Here is an 18,312-nt window from a genome sequence, read left to right as displayed (position 1 = left end):
TTCAATTCATTAATATTAATATTCATATTAACTAACAATAAAATAATCTCACATTTTATTTATGTAGGTTAATGTTAAATAAATATACCATTGTTCACTGTTAATATATTATGAATAAACCTGAATTAACTATATAATTTATACAACCTGAAATGTTAAGAATGTAAATGTAAAATTAACTTTAAAATAAAATAAAATTACAATCCAATTAAGTCAAAAATCAAGCCTTGTTTCACATGGAAATATGTTGCATTATGCAATAGGTTTCATGTTTTTAAAACTTCATTAAAATCTTCATCACTATTTAATTGTAAACAAATTATACCTGCATTACTATGCCAAAAACAGTTAAAGCCCTGTCCCTTTAAAAAAAAAATGTATCTACTGACATGTCTGTGTATAACACATACCAAGAAAAACGACATTCAAAGAATAGTATTCAAAGACTTTATTGTTCTCAAATGTGTCCCTTCATTCAACATAGTTAGAGAGGTCTAGAGGTTAGAAAATAAGCCTTCTCACAGAAGTTTCTATTTGATACCGCTGTTACTCATTGTCTGAGCTTTGCAGACTCCTTTGCCAGCAACCTCAAAAGCAGCTCCCTTGTAAGTGGCCACACATTGGTCATTGGTGCGCAAGTCTGGCTGGACCTGCTCCCACACTTTCTTCTTTGGGTTCAGCTCCTTGTCAGGCTCACCTGGACCGACAGAACAAAGAGTGCTGATTAGTTTTTTCCCCAACAGCTGTAAAAAGACTGAAAACAAAAGCTGGTTTTGAAATCAACTCGGGGTATCATTAACATCCACTTCAACAGGCCAATTCATTATGAATCTAGAATGATTTTTAAAGTGACTCGGTTCCATTAAAATCAAGCCGAGCCAAAGCGAGATGCTCCAAAACTCAAGGACTCATGGAAACCAGATGAAGACACCTGTTTTTGCTACTACCTACTATAAGCAGACATAAATCAAACCAAAATGAATTCAAACACTTGATTTGAATGCAGACTGTGATCCTGGTTTTGTGTCTGTTCTAGTGCTGACCTTTTCACAACCACCATAACTGCTACAATCCAAACGAGACGAAAAATTCACAGAAAGGTCACAGTCTGTCCCCATTACATTTAATGACAAGTTACAGATGCATGCTATGAATACAAAATAAAAACTCACGACTTAAATGAATCACAGAGACGTTTGTGTGGGAGAATACCAAATAATTGCACGTCAATTCATAAAAAAAAACTGCAGAACAAAAGAAGAAAGAGTAGAAAAGGAAGTAAAAAATATAATATCAAACTTGTTGGCTGTAATCCCTCCCTGTAATTATTGTGTTGATATGGACATTTTTTGTTGTAAAGGTCATTTTATGACTCCCAACAACTGGAGGAATTTGGGGAACTGCCTTATTCCTGCTACGTGCTTAGTTTTTCTATTGGGAACAACTGAGAATAACAACTGTGATTAACTGTGAAAAATAAAGAAGACTGGGACAACATCTTACGCTTTTCAGCCAAAAGGAAACACGTGGAGAGCTTGATATGGAGAGGTGGAAAGGTGAAAGAGACTTTATTCTCACTATGTCCTGTGCAGATGGTCCACCTCTGCACTCCACATTCAAGCAATTCTTGGGTATCTTCCTGTTAGTTATTGTGCTCAACCACGAATGCTACATTTTTTCAAATCACTTGCATGCCAGATTCACCATATTTCGCAGCTTGAGAATAAAATTTGGATTGCTTGAGGCTCCCCAAAGCACTGAGGAATTTGCTCTTTATTTTTAATGGGAAAATAATATTAGCTCATATAGTTGAATGTAAACAACTAAAGGCTTGAATACACTGTGAAACGAATTTATATGCTGAAGAAGTCAAGTGAAGTCACATTTATTTATATAGCACTTTATACAATACAGACTGTTTCAAAGCAGCTTTAGAGGCAATAAACAGAAAAATAATGATTCAGTGATGCAAACAGAATTCAATTCTGCTGTAAAGCAGCTCTAAAAAGACAATAGTAAACAGTCATTATTCAGTTTAAATCAGTTCAGTGTTGATTCAGTTTGGTTCAATAATTGTGTAAAGTTTAGTACTTATGTAGCAAGTTCAACTGACCCTTCGCGGGGAGTTTGACAGGCGATCTAACCAATCATAATGCCGAACCCGCTGTTATGTCCGACAAAGCAGTCAGGGGAGTAAGCAGATTAACGTCGGTGGACTTGAACTTGAAAAATGGTGTGTGCTGACGTCTTTCTGCGGTTCAAACAACATTCCTTCTGATGTTCATTCATGTTTATTTGATGCTATAAATTAACTAGTAGGAAGAGATGATCAGTTCACAAGCCGCTTGAACTGAGGCGCTACAGCGATCTGTGACGACACATTAAAGAGCCACAAAATGATATTTGTTTAAATTTCTTTAAAAATTGTTTCACATCAAAAGTAACCTGCCCTGTCTTGTCTGTCGACATGTTGTCAGTGTCTTCTTTGCTGCGCAATGTATTTTTCACTGCATGTTGTGTGAACGTGTGGCGTGAGAGCAACATGGCTTGTCAGGCTTTGCGATTCAGCTATACAGCAGCTCTGGAGAAAACAGTGATGTCATCGTCCAGCTCAGTTCAACCAATAGTGTCAGTGCAGTCAAATCAATAATATTGCTTGATATTGAAGTCTACGATAGTTGCGGAAAGTTATAGCCAGTCCGCAGATTCTGGGCAGATTTCACAGACTCTGATTTTTTAGCTTCAGAATATGACTCCATCCAGTAAGAGGGAATCAAACATGTTTGATATTTTGAGCTGATTTTAGAGCACATTGTTTCCATTTGTCATGTGTCTCCTAGCAATGAGGTGCATGTTTCTGCATGAGTCTGTGTTCTCAACTACTTGAAAATCTGGTTGCTTGTGATCCATAGTCATTTAATGTATGATGCACAGTTTTTTTCTGAAATGCATAGAAACGCCTAGTGTTGTGTAGTGCATTCCAGTTAAGAAACATGGAACATCACATACTTTACTGAAAGATCTTAAGAATTCAAAGGGACTATTGTGGTTAAACAACAGCCTTGAGAATCTGTACCCCATAGACTCACATAGCAAGATGTTTGACTACCAGCATGAAGTCTGGTCTACATTAACAGCTTATTATGGCCAAACATGGACAGGAAGAGACCATCTGAATGACATATCAAATGGCCAACCTGTAAATCTGGGCATCCCTAAAGGCTGGTTTATACTTCTGCATCGGACCTACGCCGGAGCCTCTGCGCCGTAGGCTATGCGTCTGTTTTCATTTATACTTCTGCGTCGTTGTCCATGCAGACCACTAGTAGGCAGTGTCCGCAGTCATTTTGAGGATCAAGGCAAAAGCCGAAGAAGAAGCAGCTTGTCATGTACGTTGTCAGAGAAGCTTACAAATAGAAGCGGCATAGAAGCGGCAAATAGGTAACAACTTTTGTTGCAATTTGACTGTATGTGTTTTTTCATTCATATGGAAGTTGAAAACGCTCGCTCTTCTCGGATTGCTCCGTGCCAGATTTTTGACCTGAGGGAGGGGTTCTAGCAGACCAATCACAGCGCTTGAGGTCCACGTAGAATTGACGCGTTGTTACATTTTTGAAGAGCTGCATGTCAGGCTACGTTGTAGGCTACGTACAGCCTACGCCGTAGCTACCGCATACACTCGACTCAGAAGTATAAATCAGCCTTAAAGGCCCAAATATACTCATGGCAATGTTCTTTTCCGTTCTTCGATTAGGGGTAAAAAGAAGTTCAAAATATGTGAGCAGCGATATACTGTTATTGAACATCCTCCGCCACCCACTCTGCTGAGAATCTGTCTCGTTTCATCAGAAGTACAACTTCATTTTCCTCTATAAAGCGGCTCTCCAGTGTGTTCATGTTTTCACTCGCGGACGTCTGACCTCAACGGACTGAACAGGAGAAATAAACCGGAAAAAATTTCCAGATGAAAGAAGGCGGAGCCTCCGCGCACACCTACCTATTACGTAATCGCCACGGACCAATGGTAGTACAAAAGTGTACCAGCCGTAGCGAACTTTCTCTGGAAAAGTTCCAGAAAAGCTGTTTTGAGCACCAAACAAACTTTGTTTTGGCCTGATTTTGTTTGAAATTATGTCACATCAGTTCGTTCTTTGATTTCACTTTAAGTATATTGGGGCCTTAACAAGATGAAGACATGTTGTGGCAGGTTTGATCAATGATGCAAAAGAAGTCTGAGAGCTATGGCAAAAGTGAATACCGACAAGCTATTATATGGCTTCAGAAAACTTGGAAAATAGTGCATCGTATGGATTGATTTTATGACATTTTTATGCAGTATTCTTGTCCATTTAGAGCATGACAGCTGCTGGACATCATATGCTTGTTTCATTTTCAGAAAAGAGAAGTGTGAACATTTTGCCTAATGTCTACTTTTGTGTCTCATGGAAGAAGGAAACTCAAACTGCTTTTGGAGTAACATAAAGGCAAGTAAATCATAGCAGAACTTTGATTTTTGTGAGAGATATTCCTTTAATAAACCAGCATGAGGCACTCAGATGGGCTCCATGAAGCAGACTGTAGATGCCATTGGACCGCTGGACAGTAATATCGTATTTCATTGCAGTACGTTTGTGTATAAATATGAAACGTTACCTGGGAAGCCCTGGACGGAAACCCTGTCTCCAGCCACGGCTCCACTCGGGGGATCCAGGATTTCAACTTTCTCTGGAGAGCTGGCACACATGACCATGGCCTGGGACAACACGCCTCTCATCTTAGCAGGCTTCAGGTTGCATAGCAGCACAGCCATACGATTCTGCATCTAAATGTAGGAATCATAAGACAAATGATCTGCATGGGAATCAAGTGCAATCTTCTGAAGCAGAATACTATAAATTAAATATATAACTTATTATTGCATGGCAGAAAGAAGTTAATGCAATGGTCCAAAAACATCAACAACATATTATATAATAAGGAACAGCTGGGCAACTTCATAATAGCCGAATTATTCGTTTTTTTTAACAAAGAACAAGGGATGCAGAACAAAACAGACCCCTAACAAAATTAATAAACTGAATACATGCAATAAGCAATCTCATTCATCTCATCTACTTCCAAATCCTGTATAAAACCAACTGTGGACATTCATTATTGTTTCAACTCTATAAATGTACAAACATACGTAAAGCAACTGTGCTGTAGTCATAACCAGAGTGGGGAAACCCAACAATATTAAATGAATGAAGGAAACAGATGCGTTTTATAGGTGTAATTAGAATTTCTGACGAGCTGCTAGGAATCCCCTAAACAAATCATAAACTCGGGGTTCTGGAAAATAAAACACAAGAGACCGAGTTGTCTGCATGGAGCAGGTTTATGGACCCGTATGAATCGTGGTAGTGCAGACGTTTTATATGAAACAGTAAAACTGAAATATCCTCCTTCACAATATTCTGACACATAACACCTAATCAACAAAAGCTGCATTCTTTTTATGGCAAACAAAGATTGCTCTCAGGTACAGTAGAGAGATGTACAGTGTTCAAGTTACTTCAGACTATTGCGTAACAGTCTAGTAGGGGTGTAAATATTAGCTTGATTACAAAGATTCAATTCGTTTTTTTTACTGAATGATGCAATGAATCTTAATTGGAGATTTGGCCATGATTCAATTTGTTTCATGAGTGATTCAAGTTTCAGTAACAATTTAATTTAAGGTGACACAGTTGCACATTACATGTACTTACTATAGTAATAACAGTAAATTATGCATAATTACAAGTAACTAAGCCTAACCCTACAGTAAGTACATGTAGTTAATTAATTTTACTGAGTACTTATTTGTGTAATTACACTGTTTATTACACTAACCCATGTTTCTTTCAACATGCTATGTTTTTGTGGATTTGGTGGCTTTTTAAAGTAAACTGAAAATTCCATAATCAGTCATATCTGACAATGAAAATTCAATGCAATGATTATAACTGAGGGAAAAAAAAAAATCATAATTAATTGTAATTACAAAAATTCATTTACACCCAAAAATAAAAATTATCCCATGATTTACTCACCCTCAAGCCATCCTAGGTGTAAATGACTTTCTTCTTTCAGGTGAACACAATCAGAGTTATATTAAAGGGGACAGATTATGCCCCTTTTTACAAGATGTTATGTAAGTCTCAGGTGTCCCCAGAATGTGTCTGTGAAGTTTCAGCTCAAAATACCCCACAAATAATTTATTATATCATGTTGTAAATGCCCATTTTTGTGCATGTATCTTTAAATGCAAATATGTGTTTTTGAATATGCCAAAAACAAACAAAACACCTGTTTGGTTTCAGATTATCATCTCTATCGCGGCCACACTCATGTGACATTGCAGTTCTTCGTAATCACAAAAGTTATTATTTGCATGCGTTTTAAAGCTGTAACAGTTTAAACTAAAATGAAGAATTTTTAAAGAGAAATGTCGGACGATTTCGATGTAAGAGAAGAGGAGCTTGAGTTTGTTGCCCAGCCTTATTTGTTTGAACCACGAGAGGCATCTACTCTCACCTAAGCTTACGCTACTCCTAAATCCTATGTCATACGTCGGGTCAGAGGTCACTCTTCCGCCGGAACTCAATTGTACAGACGCTGCCAGAAGCCAGTTATTATAGTTTATACAGTTTTAAATATGGATATTTTTTCTTACAAAAACCCATCGTTTCACTTCAGAAGGCCTTTATTAACCCCCTGGATTACTTTTATGATGGATGGATGGATGCACTTTTTTGGGCTTCAAAATATCGAGCCCCATTCACTACCATTATAAAGCTTGGAAGAGCCGGGATATTTTTTAATATAACTCTATATACTCTACTCTAATATAACTCTATTGTGTTTAATATAACTATTGTGTTCGACTGAAAGAAGATAGTCACACCTAGGATGGCTTGAGGGTGAGTAAATCATGTTATAATTTTCATTTTTGGGTAAACTATCCCTTTAAGGTGCTTTATAAATGACTGGATAAATGCGATAAATGATTTGTTTTATTTCAGTGATTTCTGTAATGCCTTTAATTCTGATGATCCTCAAAACTAATAAACACAGGTGTTTGTCAGGGGTTAGATGGGTACCTGCTCCAGGGGGATGTGTTTGACCAGGCCACTGACGACAGTACGTGGAGCCGCTTCGCCCACATCCACCTGCTCAACGTAGAGAGAGTCGGCGTCAGGGTGCTTCTCTGCGCTGATAATGCAGCCCACTCGCAAATCCAGTCGAGACACGTCTACTTTCGCCTCTTCCTGAGGCGGCGCCGCTGGTTTCTTCTCTTTCTTCTCACCTGGACCAAAAGCGAGTCACAGAGCATTAGAAATGTGTCTTTCAGATATTTTAGTTTTAAATCAGGACAGAATTGCTAAATTATTTATCATCAAATAACACACCATATATCTGTAAAAAGCACAAGCTGTGTATGTACTGCTATTACAGATATTGCACCAACCTAAGCACACGGTGTCATTCTGGGATTTTATTACAGTGCATGTCCACCCTGAGGAAATGTGCCTTTAGTTTGTAAGGTGTTTTTAATGCAGCTCTTTGATAGTTATTATTAGCTTGTGTATATTGTTCCCCAGGGAGCTGTTGGGACACTTCACAAGCCATGGAAATTATCCAGCCTTGTCATTTCTGTTCTGTTCTGTTTTTGAGCTTTTCCCAAAATAGCTCTGCCAACAATGGCTTCAGTATGGCATTTATTTCTAATCGTTCCAGTCATTTGAAAAGAGTACAACTTTATCACTGTTTCCGGACATATGGGGTTGGGGGAAACTGTTTTGGACCACCACTTAACCCTGCAAATCATGAAATTTAAATGTCTAGTCTATACAAGCGTAAGTACTGAACACAATGATACCCAGGCAGAGTTCGGAGTCTTTTCTTAGAAACAAAGTGCTATATTTAAACAGTTTGGGGTCAGTGAGATTACTTTAATAAATTAATACTTCTATTCAGATGCCTTAATTTGATCAAAAATGACAGTAAAAAACCACGCAGTGTTACAAAATGCAAAATGTTTCTCTGATTTCTAAAAAAAAAAAAAAAAAAAAAAAAAAAAAAAGTATAACAAAAATATCAAGCAACACAACTGTTTTCAACATTGATAAGAAATGTGTTGAGCAGCAAATCAGCATATTAGATTTCTGAAGGATCATATGACACTGAAGACTGAAGTAATGATGCTGAAAATTCAGCTTTGATCACAGGAATACATTTTTGAATGGCAGAGGAAGTAGGGCTTCACAATTAAAATTTTATAGTAGCACAATATTTAATAACAACAATAATAATAATAATGTTTATTGCGAATAAAAAATTTAAATTGTTGATAAAATCAGTTTACAGTCAAGAAGGTAAATTCTCTAAAGGCCAAAATGACCCTCTTACCCTTAAAAAAGTCAGTTTGGCAACAAAGGTTTGACCTTTTTGACTGTAAACTGTTTTTATTTGATGAATTTAAAAAATGTTTCATGCCAAATTAATTTTATGTCAGATCAATTTTATCTAACATATCCCTTGTTTAATTTCTGACTTAAATACTTGAAAAAGTCACGGAGCACCAAACTGCATTTTATTTGTGGAAAGTGCCAGTAATGTTTTTCTTTCATAATTATTCACTTTCACGCAGCACTGCAAGGCGGCCTGGTTAAACCCTCTTCACTTTCTCAGAACACCTTTTAAATTCCACGTAAAGTTGTCAACAGCTGTTAAATTTGCTTATTATTCCAAACTTTTAAAGAGGAAAAATGAGTGCAGTAGACAAGCCTTCACTTTTGAATGCAGACGCTGTATATAATTAATTCAATCACAGCCTTTTGTGGTTTAATAATCATACAAGGCTATTATGATTTCTATTGTGATTTTGATTAATCACACAGCCCTAATTTAAGCCTAGAAGAAAATGCGCCAAGATTCCTCAAAGCCTTCTAAATGTGACAAGTCATATAGCACTGCCAAGAAAGAGATATGCATGAAATACAGGTGCAGGAGAGGCTCTCATCCACACTGAAATACAGCATTTATTGACACTGAAGGAGAAGAATATTTGAGAATTATTAAACTGCTTTTGACATCTGGCCTGCAGGAATGTCAGAGAAACACAAAAGTTAACTTGTTTTTCTTCAGCCCATAAATGCACAAAAATGATGTGTGATTTGTACTGCAATATGAACAGAGCGTTCCCAAGTTGAAGGGATTTAAGTGATTTGAAATGAAAATAATTTTCATAATAAATAACCATGAAAGGAAATCTGATTCATTTCAAATGCTCTGTTCTTTAGGGTATGAATACTTAGGAAAAAACAACAACCCGAAGACATTTTTAAATCTGGTTTGCCTTCAGATCAGGTTGTAACCCAAATGAGTTTGACCTACATCCACAGCTTACATTCGCTCGTGGTCTCTTCTCAAACTCTATCCGTTCATAACACTGCATTATTTATAAGAGTAGGGTAAGCTGCCTTCAGAATGGTATTGTCTATTAGTAAAATGTTTTTATGTGCTTATTTGTAAATCATTCACACATATTCCCCAAAAATTTAATTTACCCCTAGACATGACACAGCCTACTCTTAATAATTATATTTATGGCCTATGTTATAGACACTTTCTTTGGTAACACTTTATTTTACAGTGTCTTTGTTACATATGTTACATGTAGTTACTATAGATAACTATAAATTATGTATAACTACATGTAACTAACCCTAAAACAAACCTAATCCTAACCATAATTAATATTACTCAGTACTTAAAGTGTAACTTCTGCGATTTACAACCAGCTTTGAATTGTTACAATGTTGGTAGTATATGTAAATGAACAATGTTTACTTGTTCTCCGTAATACCTGAAGCAGGAAATTCACCTTTATGCATCACCAAAATTGATAGCTCCAGGGCTTTCGTAAAAACTACAGATTATACTTCTGCATTTTTGTATCCCTGCCCACGGACAATCGGATGAACAGAGGGTTATTAACAGAACAGTTATTGTTTAGCACTGAAAATTTAATCATACTCCGTCTACTCTTTAAACAGTATTATGGTAAAAATGGAACACTATGGCAGCAGCTTTCTTACCTGTACTATGTCACGATCACCAGCTGGAGTGCCATGGTTGTCCACCAGAGGGCACTCCCCTCTTGTTCATTGCCATTCATACATGGACTACATCCCCCATAATCCTCTGCCTGGTCTCATTATCACCAATTGTCTATAGCTGTTATTAACTTGTTAGTCCTAGCCTATGTAAACCATGTTCACTCTGTCAGTCATTACGAAGTCTTGTATGTGTCTGTACTGCATTCTCCCAGTTTCCCGTGTCTTGGTTTTTGACCTTGCCTGTTCTTTGGATTATGAATGTAGTGTGAATGTGGATTACACTTTTAATAAATACCACGTTTGGGTCCTCAACTTTCACTTTCAGAGCAGTTACATGACATACACAACAGAAATTTGCTTTGGGCAGAACTGACAGAACAGCAGTTTCTTTCAGTTTTTCTTCACCGTTTGGCCCAAAACAGTGTACTTGTGGTCATCCCATTTGAAGTTGACTATAAACAGGTTTTTCCGTCAGATTTTCCGTCTCAGCGCTCTCCCCATATTTACGATTCTTTGCAGCCTTTAGCCACATGCTGTATCCTTCACTGGAAACTAGGGGTGAATGATTGATCGCATTTGCGATAATATCGCGATATGACAAAACACGATTTTTTAACCGCAAAGGCTGCAATCACACGCTCATCACATGACACGCGAGAGTAAAGCATCAACTTGGCACACTACGCATATGCCTGGCCTACAAGAAAGCACAGTATATGTTTAATTATCTAACATTGTGTTGGTCATACTATATGATTCTGAGCTTAGTTTTTAACCACAGATGCGCGATGGTGCTGTGTGTGCTTTAGAAACTTATTCTGCTTGATTCCAATTTCTCTCTCTCTCTCTCTCTCTCTCTCACACTCACACACAGACAGACAGACAGACAGACAGACAGACCAACCATCCATCCATCCATCCATCCATCCATCCAATAATCTTTAATAAAGTTCAGTAAGGTTGAAGCAAATTACAAGCACATTCGCGGGTTTCATTGCACATTGCTTTGCTTACGCTTGCAGTCAGTGTCGTCTCGCCCGCTGGTATTTCCCTTACAAATGCTCTACGAACACTGCCTCAGTTATGTCGTTGTGTCAATTTCAAATGCTGACTCACGCCTTGTAAAGTGTGCTCACGCATGCGGCTGTGCGCGACTCCGTTTAAGTGGCTAAATGTACTTGCATCTCAAAATGCTTTTACGACGCAAAAATAATGTAAACACAGTCAGTTATGTCTTAAGGGATTAAACAGACAGGACAAACCACATCTTATATTTCAAAAGAGATCTGTACATTATTGTGAATGCAGCTTATTAGATCTCCCGCTCTCTATGTCCCGCTCCCCCTCCCCCCTCTTTTTTTACTAGCTTTTCCCCCAGTTTCACAGACAAGGCTTAAGCTTACTAGCCTAGTCCCAGACTAAAATAAATGTTTGAGCTGTCTTAACTGAAAGCAACTTGCACTGACATGTCTTAAAATATATCAGCACCATTGTTTTGTTTCAAGATTCACACCAGTAATGTTTTTTTTTCTAAGGCACGTTTATAAAAGCTACTTAGGTGTCCTAATCCTGGCTTAGGCTAAGCCCTGTCTTATATTAGTTCATTTAAAATTCTTAACATGCAATTGTTTTAATTACATTTTTTAATGTGTAATTATTTAAAAAATATAATGTAATTAAATAATAAAAAAGTTTTAATAAAAAGACTAATCAACAAGAAAAACGGATCAAGAATCGTTTTGAAATCGGACTGTGACTCCCAGAATCGGAATCGAATCGTGAGGTGCCTAAAGATTCCCACCCCTACAATGATTTAATGCTTGTCTTTGTTGAATAATACAGAAGATAAAGAGCTTAAAAATATCGCAATTGCAATATTGGTAAAAATAATCGCAATCAGATTATTTTCCAAAATCGTTCAGCCCTACTGGAAACCGAAAGTAACTCACTCCTGCTAAATGTTTACTATACAAGTCGACACTATTAGGTCTAAAAGTTTGCTAAGAAGTATTTCCTACTAAAGCAAGGTGGTATTTGACTCTGGTAGTAGCAGACTGGTGGGAGTGGCCTTGGATGGCAACATGTCCAGTGCATTATGGGTGTTGAAGTTTTGCTACCTGTTTGGCAAAATGGAAGACAACTTTTTTTCTCTAGTCATGTAGCACTGATTTGAAACTTTTTTTTACCTTTCTACTGTATAGGCAGACATTTTTTTTTTTTTAAAACCCATTTTGCCAGCGGTGAAGTACCCCTTTAAATGTATAATTACACCGTAAAACCTTAAAATAAAGTCTTGACATTGCAAACGTTTTGGATGGTGTTGCAAATGAATCAACAGCAATGCCTGGAAACTTTGCCACTGCAGAGATGAACTGTTATAAAGGAAATGTCATTCTAATAGTCTCAAAAGTATGCTTACCCTTCTTCTCAGCTTTCATCTTTTTCGTGTCATCATTGTTTTTGGCTGGTGGGGTTTTTGTGGCAGGAGCAGAAGGGGCTGCTGGGGCAGGTGGTTCTGCGGCTGTCGGTTTAGAGACACACTGGATGCTGGGCTCCTCTGAAGGCATAGCCACCTCTTTCACTGCGAAGAACAGTTATTTTACTTCTTTATCATCAGAAAAACAATGTTTTGTTAATCCCAAATACCACAAGATGAAGGTTTATGTTTACTAATTTGAAGGCACTATATCAACACTCATCTTACACTACACAGGTTTGTATCCACTCAAATTCAAGAATGAGAATGTCCCTCCCCCTAATACCACCTGCAACTAACTACGAATATAACAAGAAACAGCAAAGTCTGGCTAACTTTTCATATTTTACTTTTAAAATTAGTTCTGTGTTTAGGAGTTTCTGACCACCCAGCAGGCATCATTGATGTTTAAATGTGGGTGGTCATGTGTTGATGCATTTAATTCTGGACTGTAGAAGTTTTGAATTCTAAAAGTTACAGTATGTTTTCCAGTACAGCATCTTAGTATTTCAAGAACATCAGCAAGAATACAGTATGTTGTGTGATATTATACCTCCTCTCCTTCTTTCCATTTCAATAAGTTGTTTCTTCAGTTCCTCAATGTCCTTCTTGATCTTGGCGTTCTCCACCATTAGTTTCTTCTCTTCTTTCACTGTGGCCTGCACAACTACACAAAACACGTTTATTTAGACAAACACACATCAATTCATCAGTGACAAATAAGAATGCAGTCCCATTTAAAATATTATTAAAAGGGTTAGTTGTGCTGCTACATATTTTTATAAAAAAAACCTGATGCATTTATTTTCAGCATTCTTTTGAATAGAAAGTTCAAAAGTTCAGCATTTATTTAAAAAAAAAAATCTTTTGTAATATGTCTTTACTGTCACTTTTGAGCAATTTAATGCATCTTTTCTGAATAAAATTATACATTTCTTATATATATATATATATATGAAACCTTATGGAAGCTTGTTTCTGCTACTGAATTAAAAATAAAAAAAATATAATTGCAACTTTTTTCTCACAATTCTGACTTTTTTCTTGCAATTCTGACTTTATAACTCGCAATTGTGAGTTTATATCTCAATTCTGAGAAAAAAAAAACTTTTACATCTTATCTTATTTTTTAATTTGTTTTATTCCATGGCGGAAACAAGCTTCTATAAACCTCCATGAAAGAAAATATTATATATTTCTAGAAACTTGGCACTTGAATTTTTAACTAAATTTTTAAAAGAATCCTTCTCTTTCTACATTTCATCATCACACTGTAAAACCTGTAAAAAAGAAAAAAAAATGAATTGAGTTTCACTCAATAATGAAAGTTCATTGTACTTAATAGAAAAAAAGTGGTGTGAACTCATTTTGATTGTAGTAAGCTAAACTTAATATGACTGAGTTGCAGCAGATTTCTAATTCCCAGCATGCTTTGTGTCAGACTGTATAAGGAAAATAAATGTTGAAATTAAGTGTTATTTTCTGTGTTTTTGAACAAGATTAACATAGGGAGACACAAATTAGTGTTTAATGTTGTGCAATGTTGGGATTTACAAGGGGCTGTTGTGTTAGATTTGAGGGTTTCAACTGTGGTGAAGAGTAGAGGTTAAGTTGAGGATGAGCTGCAAAACTTTCAAGACCACATATACTGTATATTGTTTGATTATATACATGCAAGTATATAATAACAGTCTCTTTGATAGTTATAATAGCATGTATTATTTGCTATGTAACATTTAACCAAAATCTGAATGTGATGTTTTTGTAAATTTACTGTATGTAATTAACAGTATGATGAGTTGGGCGATTCTGAGAACTGTGGGAGTGAAGTGATGCCGGTGACGTGTTTGTTAATGAGAGACACCGGTGCATACGCTGGCCTTGCTCCACTTCTATGGCTCTCGACCCCGCCCCACTTTTAAGTTCTACTGACTTAAAAAAAAAATTGTTTACTTAAATGTTTTAAGGTAATACGTTTCCTCAAATGTTTTAAATATTCTTAACTTACTGAGTTTTACAGTGCACAAACATCCTTTTAGGTCATTGACCTGTGATCAACACATGCATGCCTCATGCATCCACTTACTGGCTTTCTCCTTCAGCAGCTGGACTTGCTGCTTGAGGTATTCGATGAGCTGGTCAGCCTCTGCGGCCTTCTGTTCCAGTCTCATGAGTGAGGGTGTGTGGCCTGACATCCTGAAGAGGGATCTTACCAGGAACCTGGAAAAACAAGCCAAAGGGAAAGATCAAAAGAAGTCGGAACTCTTAGTCACTCATAAACATGCTTTAAAAAAAAAAAAAAAGAGGATCCACAGGGACATCCTATCCCTGTTTGGGAACATGCGGCACTTGAGAGAGCGTGACCTCTTTAAATGAGATCTTTCAGATCTTTGGCGTGCGTAAACATGAGGTGTTTTGGCAACTTTACACGGTGCTTTAATTTGTAATTTATACCAATATGTGGCCAAGTTTCTGTCCTAATCCCCTTCCATGAAGGGGAATCATAATGAAACGTCTGACACCAGCCAGATGCTTAACAATAGATCGGCTAGATGCCAAACAACATGTGAAAGCCTCATCAAAGAGTACATTCTCCATCCTAATCCCAGCGAACCCTGTTTCGCACTCTCACTTCAGTACCATTAGACCATTTGAATCAGCTCACCAATCTCCAGGTCAAGTAAGTCAACAACAATATTCCTGAGCAAGGAAGAGGATGGAAATCAAGCCATATGGCATCTAAATGTGTGTGTTCTCATGTCCACCATGAGACAAATACTGTGTGATTGCGTCACTGTCCCCCCGCCACCACTATAAAAGTGTTTTGATTGAGGAATCCTCTTTGGCTCCACAATGGATCAAACAACAATTCCCATTCAGTCAAAAGACAGCTGGTGAAGGAACATGGACACATTACACGTTTGGCTTCAGCTCATCCACTGCAAAAGGACTAAGGGAATTTTTACAAGGCGTAGGAAAAGAGAAGAACACATCATAACACATAGTGCAGGGTGGTGCTGGAAAACAACAGCTGGCGCGGGATGAAAACAAAAGAGTTCAGATGAGGAAATTAGAAACACAAAAAAGCTGGAGTTGATAATATCGTGGATCAAAGTCTCTTGTTTTTGAAGTTCTTGAACTGCTTTAAATGGGCCTGTGGTGGAAGAATTTATGAGCACCATGACAGGACTGTTTTCATTTGCATAACCCCTGAAAACGAGTCCCGGGGCCGAGCCGGAGCCCAAAAACACTTCCAAAAACATTTCCAAAAAGCTCAGTTGTCACCGTTTTCCTTGCAACGGTGGTCATCGGCATCACATGACAGCCAATAAATGTGAATGTCAGCCATGCAACGGATATAAAATTTGTGTAAAACAACGGCATCTGTGAAAGAAACCATGAAAACATCAGTGCTCTTGAAGACATTTAAGGCCATGTGTTACATCCGACACCAGTGAAAGTAACACTTACAGGAGCAGCTGTCACATTCATGCAAGTCTGAATGGAGAGAAAATGATCACGCACTTGTGCCACCCATGAGTCAGCATTTTCATTGGCCACCAACCCCAGCCATATTGCAATTAAAAACTTCTTTCTTTTCTACTCATCTTTAAAGGGATAGTTCACCCAAAAATGAAAGTGTCATTTACTCACCCTCAAGTTGTTCCAAACCTGTATGAATTTCTTTGTTCTACTGTACACAAAGGAAGATATTTGGAAGAATGTTTGCAACCAAGCAGTCAGATCTCGACCCCCATTGACTACCATAGAATATTTCCCCCTATTATGATAGTCAATGGGGGCGAGATCTGCTTGGTTACAAACATTCTTCCAAATATCTTCCTTTGTGTTCAGCAGGAACAACTTCAGGCTGAGTAAATTATGACAGTATTTTCATTTTTAGGTGAACTGTCCCTTTAAGAATTTTAAATTATTGTAAATACTTGCATCCCACAGGAATGATTCTATGTAACAGTAACCCAAAACAACATTTTGTTAATTTATAATAATTATTTTAATTTGATAGTAATCTTTTATTTATTACTATCATTAATATATACTTATTCTAATTTATTTATTAAGTTTAAGGTTTATAAAACCAACATATTAGGCCCGTTTTAAGATAATAGAACTGAGGATCTGATTATTTTATCAACACATTTATGACACTTATTAATGTTTACAACACCTCCATTCATTAAGTCACTAAACTGATTTGTGAATTGTGAAGTAGGACATGTTTTATGCAGCTGGACTCTATTATGTTAAACAAATCATAGAACAAGATGAAGGCTTTACTTCATACATACTTGGCCTAAGCAACACACAGTATAATGCTGCAATATGATAAGAATAAGAGGACACCTTGCACTATATTTTTGTATAGTGCAATTATGTATTCGGTTACACCTTATTTTTAAGGTGTCCATATTACAGTGTAATTATACATTTTAGTACTGAGTAATAATGGTTAACTACATGTACTTACTCTAGGGTTAGTGGTTTAGGGTTATTTTAATTTATAGCAATTACTACTATAGTAACTGCATGTAATGTGTAACAAGTACACTGTAAAATAAAGTGTTACTATGTATTCTAATTGAAATTGTCGGCTATATACAGCAAACTTAATTCAAAGTTGTTTTTCAAGCCCTTCAGATCATGCCTGATGCCATTTTTATATGATGACTTATTGATAACAGGTGAATGAACCAGTTTGACAGACCATTTACTGCAAGTGAAGGTAAAGGAAAGACAGAAAGAACTGTTATTTAAGTACTCAAAGTACATTAGCATAAATGTTAAGAGGGAAATAATATATTTATTATTATTGTTGTTGTCATAAATTATGATCAGTTTCATTTTTAACCCTTCACAGCAGATGTCTACGCAAGGATAAACATTTAACCATAATATGATGTTTTTATGAGTAGTGATATTCATACAGGAGGATCATCATGACTGATGACATTATTGTCTTTATATAGATGCAGTGCTGACTGTCAATTCACATGTAAGTCCACACAGACACAGCACATTTGTACGTCTACAGCTCTAAAACAGAGACTTACATTCCTAATACATTACATAGACAAATAAACAATACTCATATTAAAACATTAATTCGTGCACTAGTACTTACATACAACTGCAACCTTATGTTTCTTTGCTATAAAGCCACACGCTACACACTCGACTCTCAGCGGCGTCGTCGGGTGATGACGCCACGGTCACGCGTTGTTCAGCTGTTCGCAGGCGCGGGATAAACGCGTCGCCACGCGCGTTTCAGCTGTTTACAGTCTCCGGAAGACTCCACCGATCTCTCAAAATCACAAATATATACATGTAATATTATCAATGGACACGTGAATCAAATGGAGCAGTCTTTCATTTCAGATAAACAGGTATGCTGCTGATTTGTAATTCACAGTTCAAAGCGCCAGCAAGCATGCAGAAATCCATGTGTGTACAATGAAATACTGTCAAATATTATTGGGTTAGTTTATGTTGTAATCATGTTCATGACGAAATATTATGTTATGCTGTAAAATGAAAAATACACGTTTTAGTGTTATGATGAATCTAGGTTCTCCTGATTTATTAAATATTGAAGCTATTTATGTTGTTTTTAAAAAACCCAATATCTTTACTGATTTCAGATATGACAAAATAATGTACAAAAACCATTTA

At 36.8% G+C, this 18,312-nt stretch overlaps 2 protein-coding genes across 3 annotated transcripts in view; one reads left to right on the top strand and one right to left on the bottom strand.

Annotated features, from left to right (window-relative positions):
- Window positions 1–433: 433 nt before the first annotated feature.
- Window positions 434–17,912, bottom strand: aimp1a (aminoacyl tRNA synthetase complex interacting multifunctional protein 1a). The gene is made up of 7 exons (XM_051890476.1): window positions 17,765–17,912; window positions 14,708–14,841; window positions 13,175–13,288; window positions 12,565–12,726; window positions 7,125–7,330; window positions 4,654–4,822; window positions 434–697 (listed from the first exon to the last, which is right to left on the bottom strand). Coding segments are annotated over exons 1-7 (954 nt in total). The 5' UTR covers window positions 17,767–17,912; the 3' UTR covers window positions 434–530.
- The window catches only part of tbck (TBC1 domain containing kinase), a 49,640-nt gene continuing 49,205 nt past the window's right edge, over window positions 17,878–18,312 (top strand). For both annotated transcript variants that reach the window (XM_051890396.1, XM_051890405.1), the window contains exon 1: window positions 17,878–18,026. The gene's annotated coding sequence lies outside the window, so the exon portion shown is untranslated. The remainder of the gene's footprint in view (window positions 18,027–18,312) is intronic.

Source organism: Ctenopharyngodon idella, chromosome 1 (assembly GCF_019924925.1).
Source record: "Ctenopharyngodon idella isolate HZGC_01 chromosome 1, HZGC01, whole genome shotgun sequence".
Classification (NCBI taxonomy): Eukaryota; Metazoa; Chordata; class Actinopteri; order Cypriniformes; family Xenocyprididae; genus Ctenopharyngodon; species Ctenopharyngodon idella.
This window is presented reverse-complemented; position numbering and strand designations above follow the sequence as displayed.

What these genes read in the sequence shown, in the direction of transcription:
- aimp1a (XM_051890476.1), bottom strand. An exon ending in AATGGAAAGAAGGAGAGGAG is followed by an intron (nt 12,727 to 13,174) that starts GTATAATATCAC and finishes TGTTCTTCGCAG; the next exon opens with TGAAAGAGGTGGCTATGCCT. An exon ending in TTCCGTCCAGGGCTTCCCAG is followed by an intron (nt 698 to 4,653) that starts GTAACGTTTCAT and finishes CTGTCGGTCCAG; the next exon opens with GTGAGCCTGACAAGGAGCTG.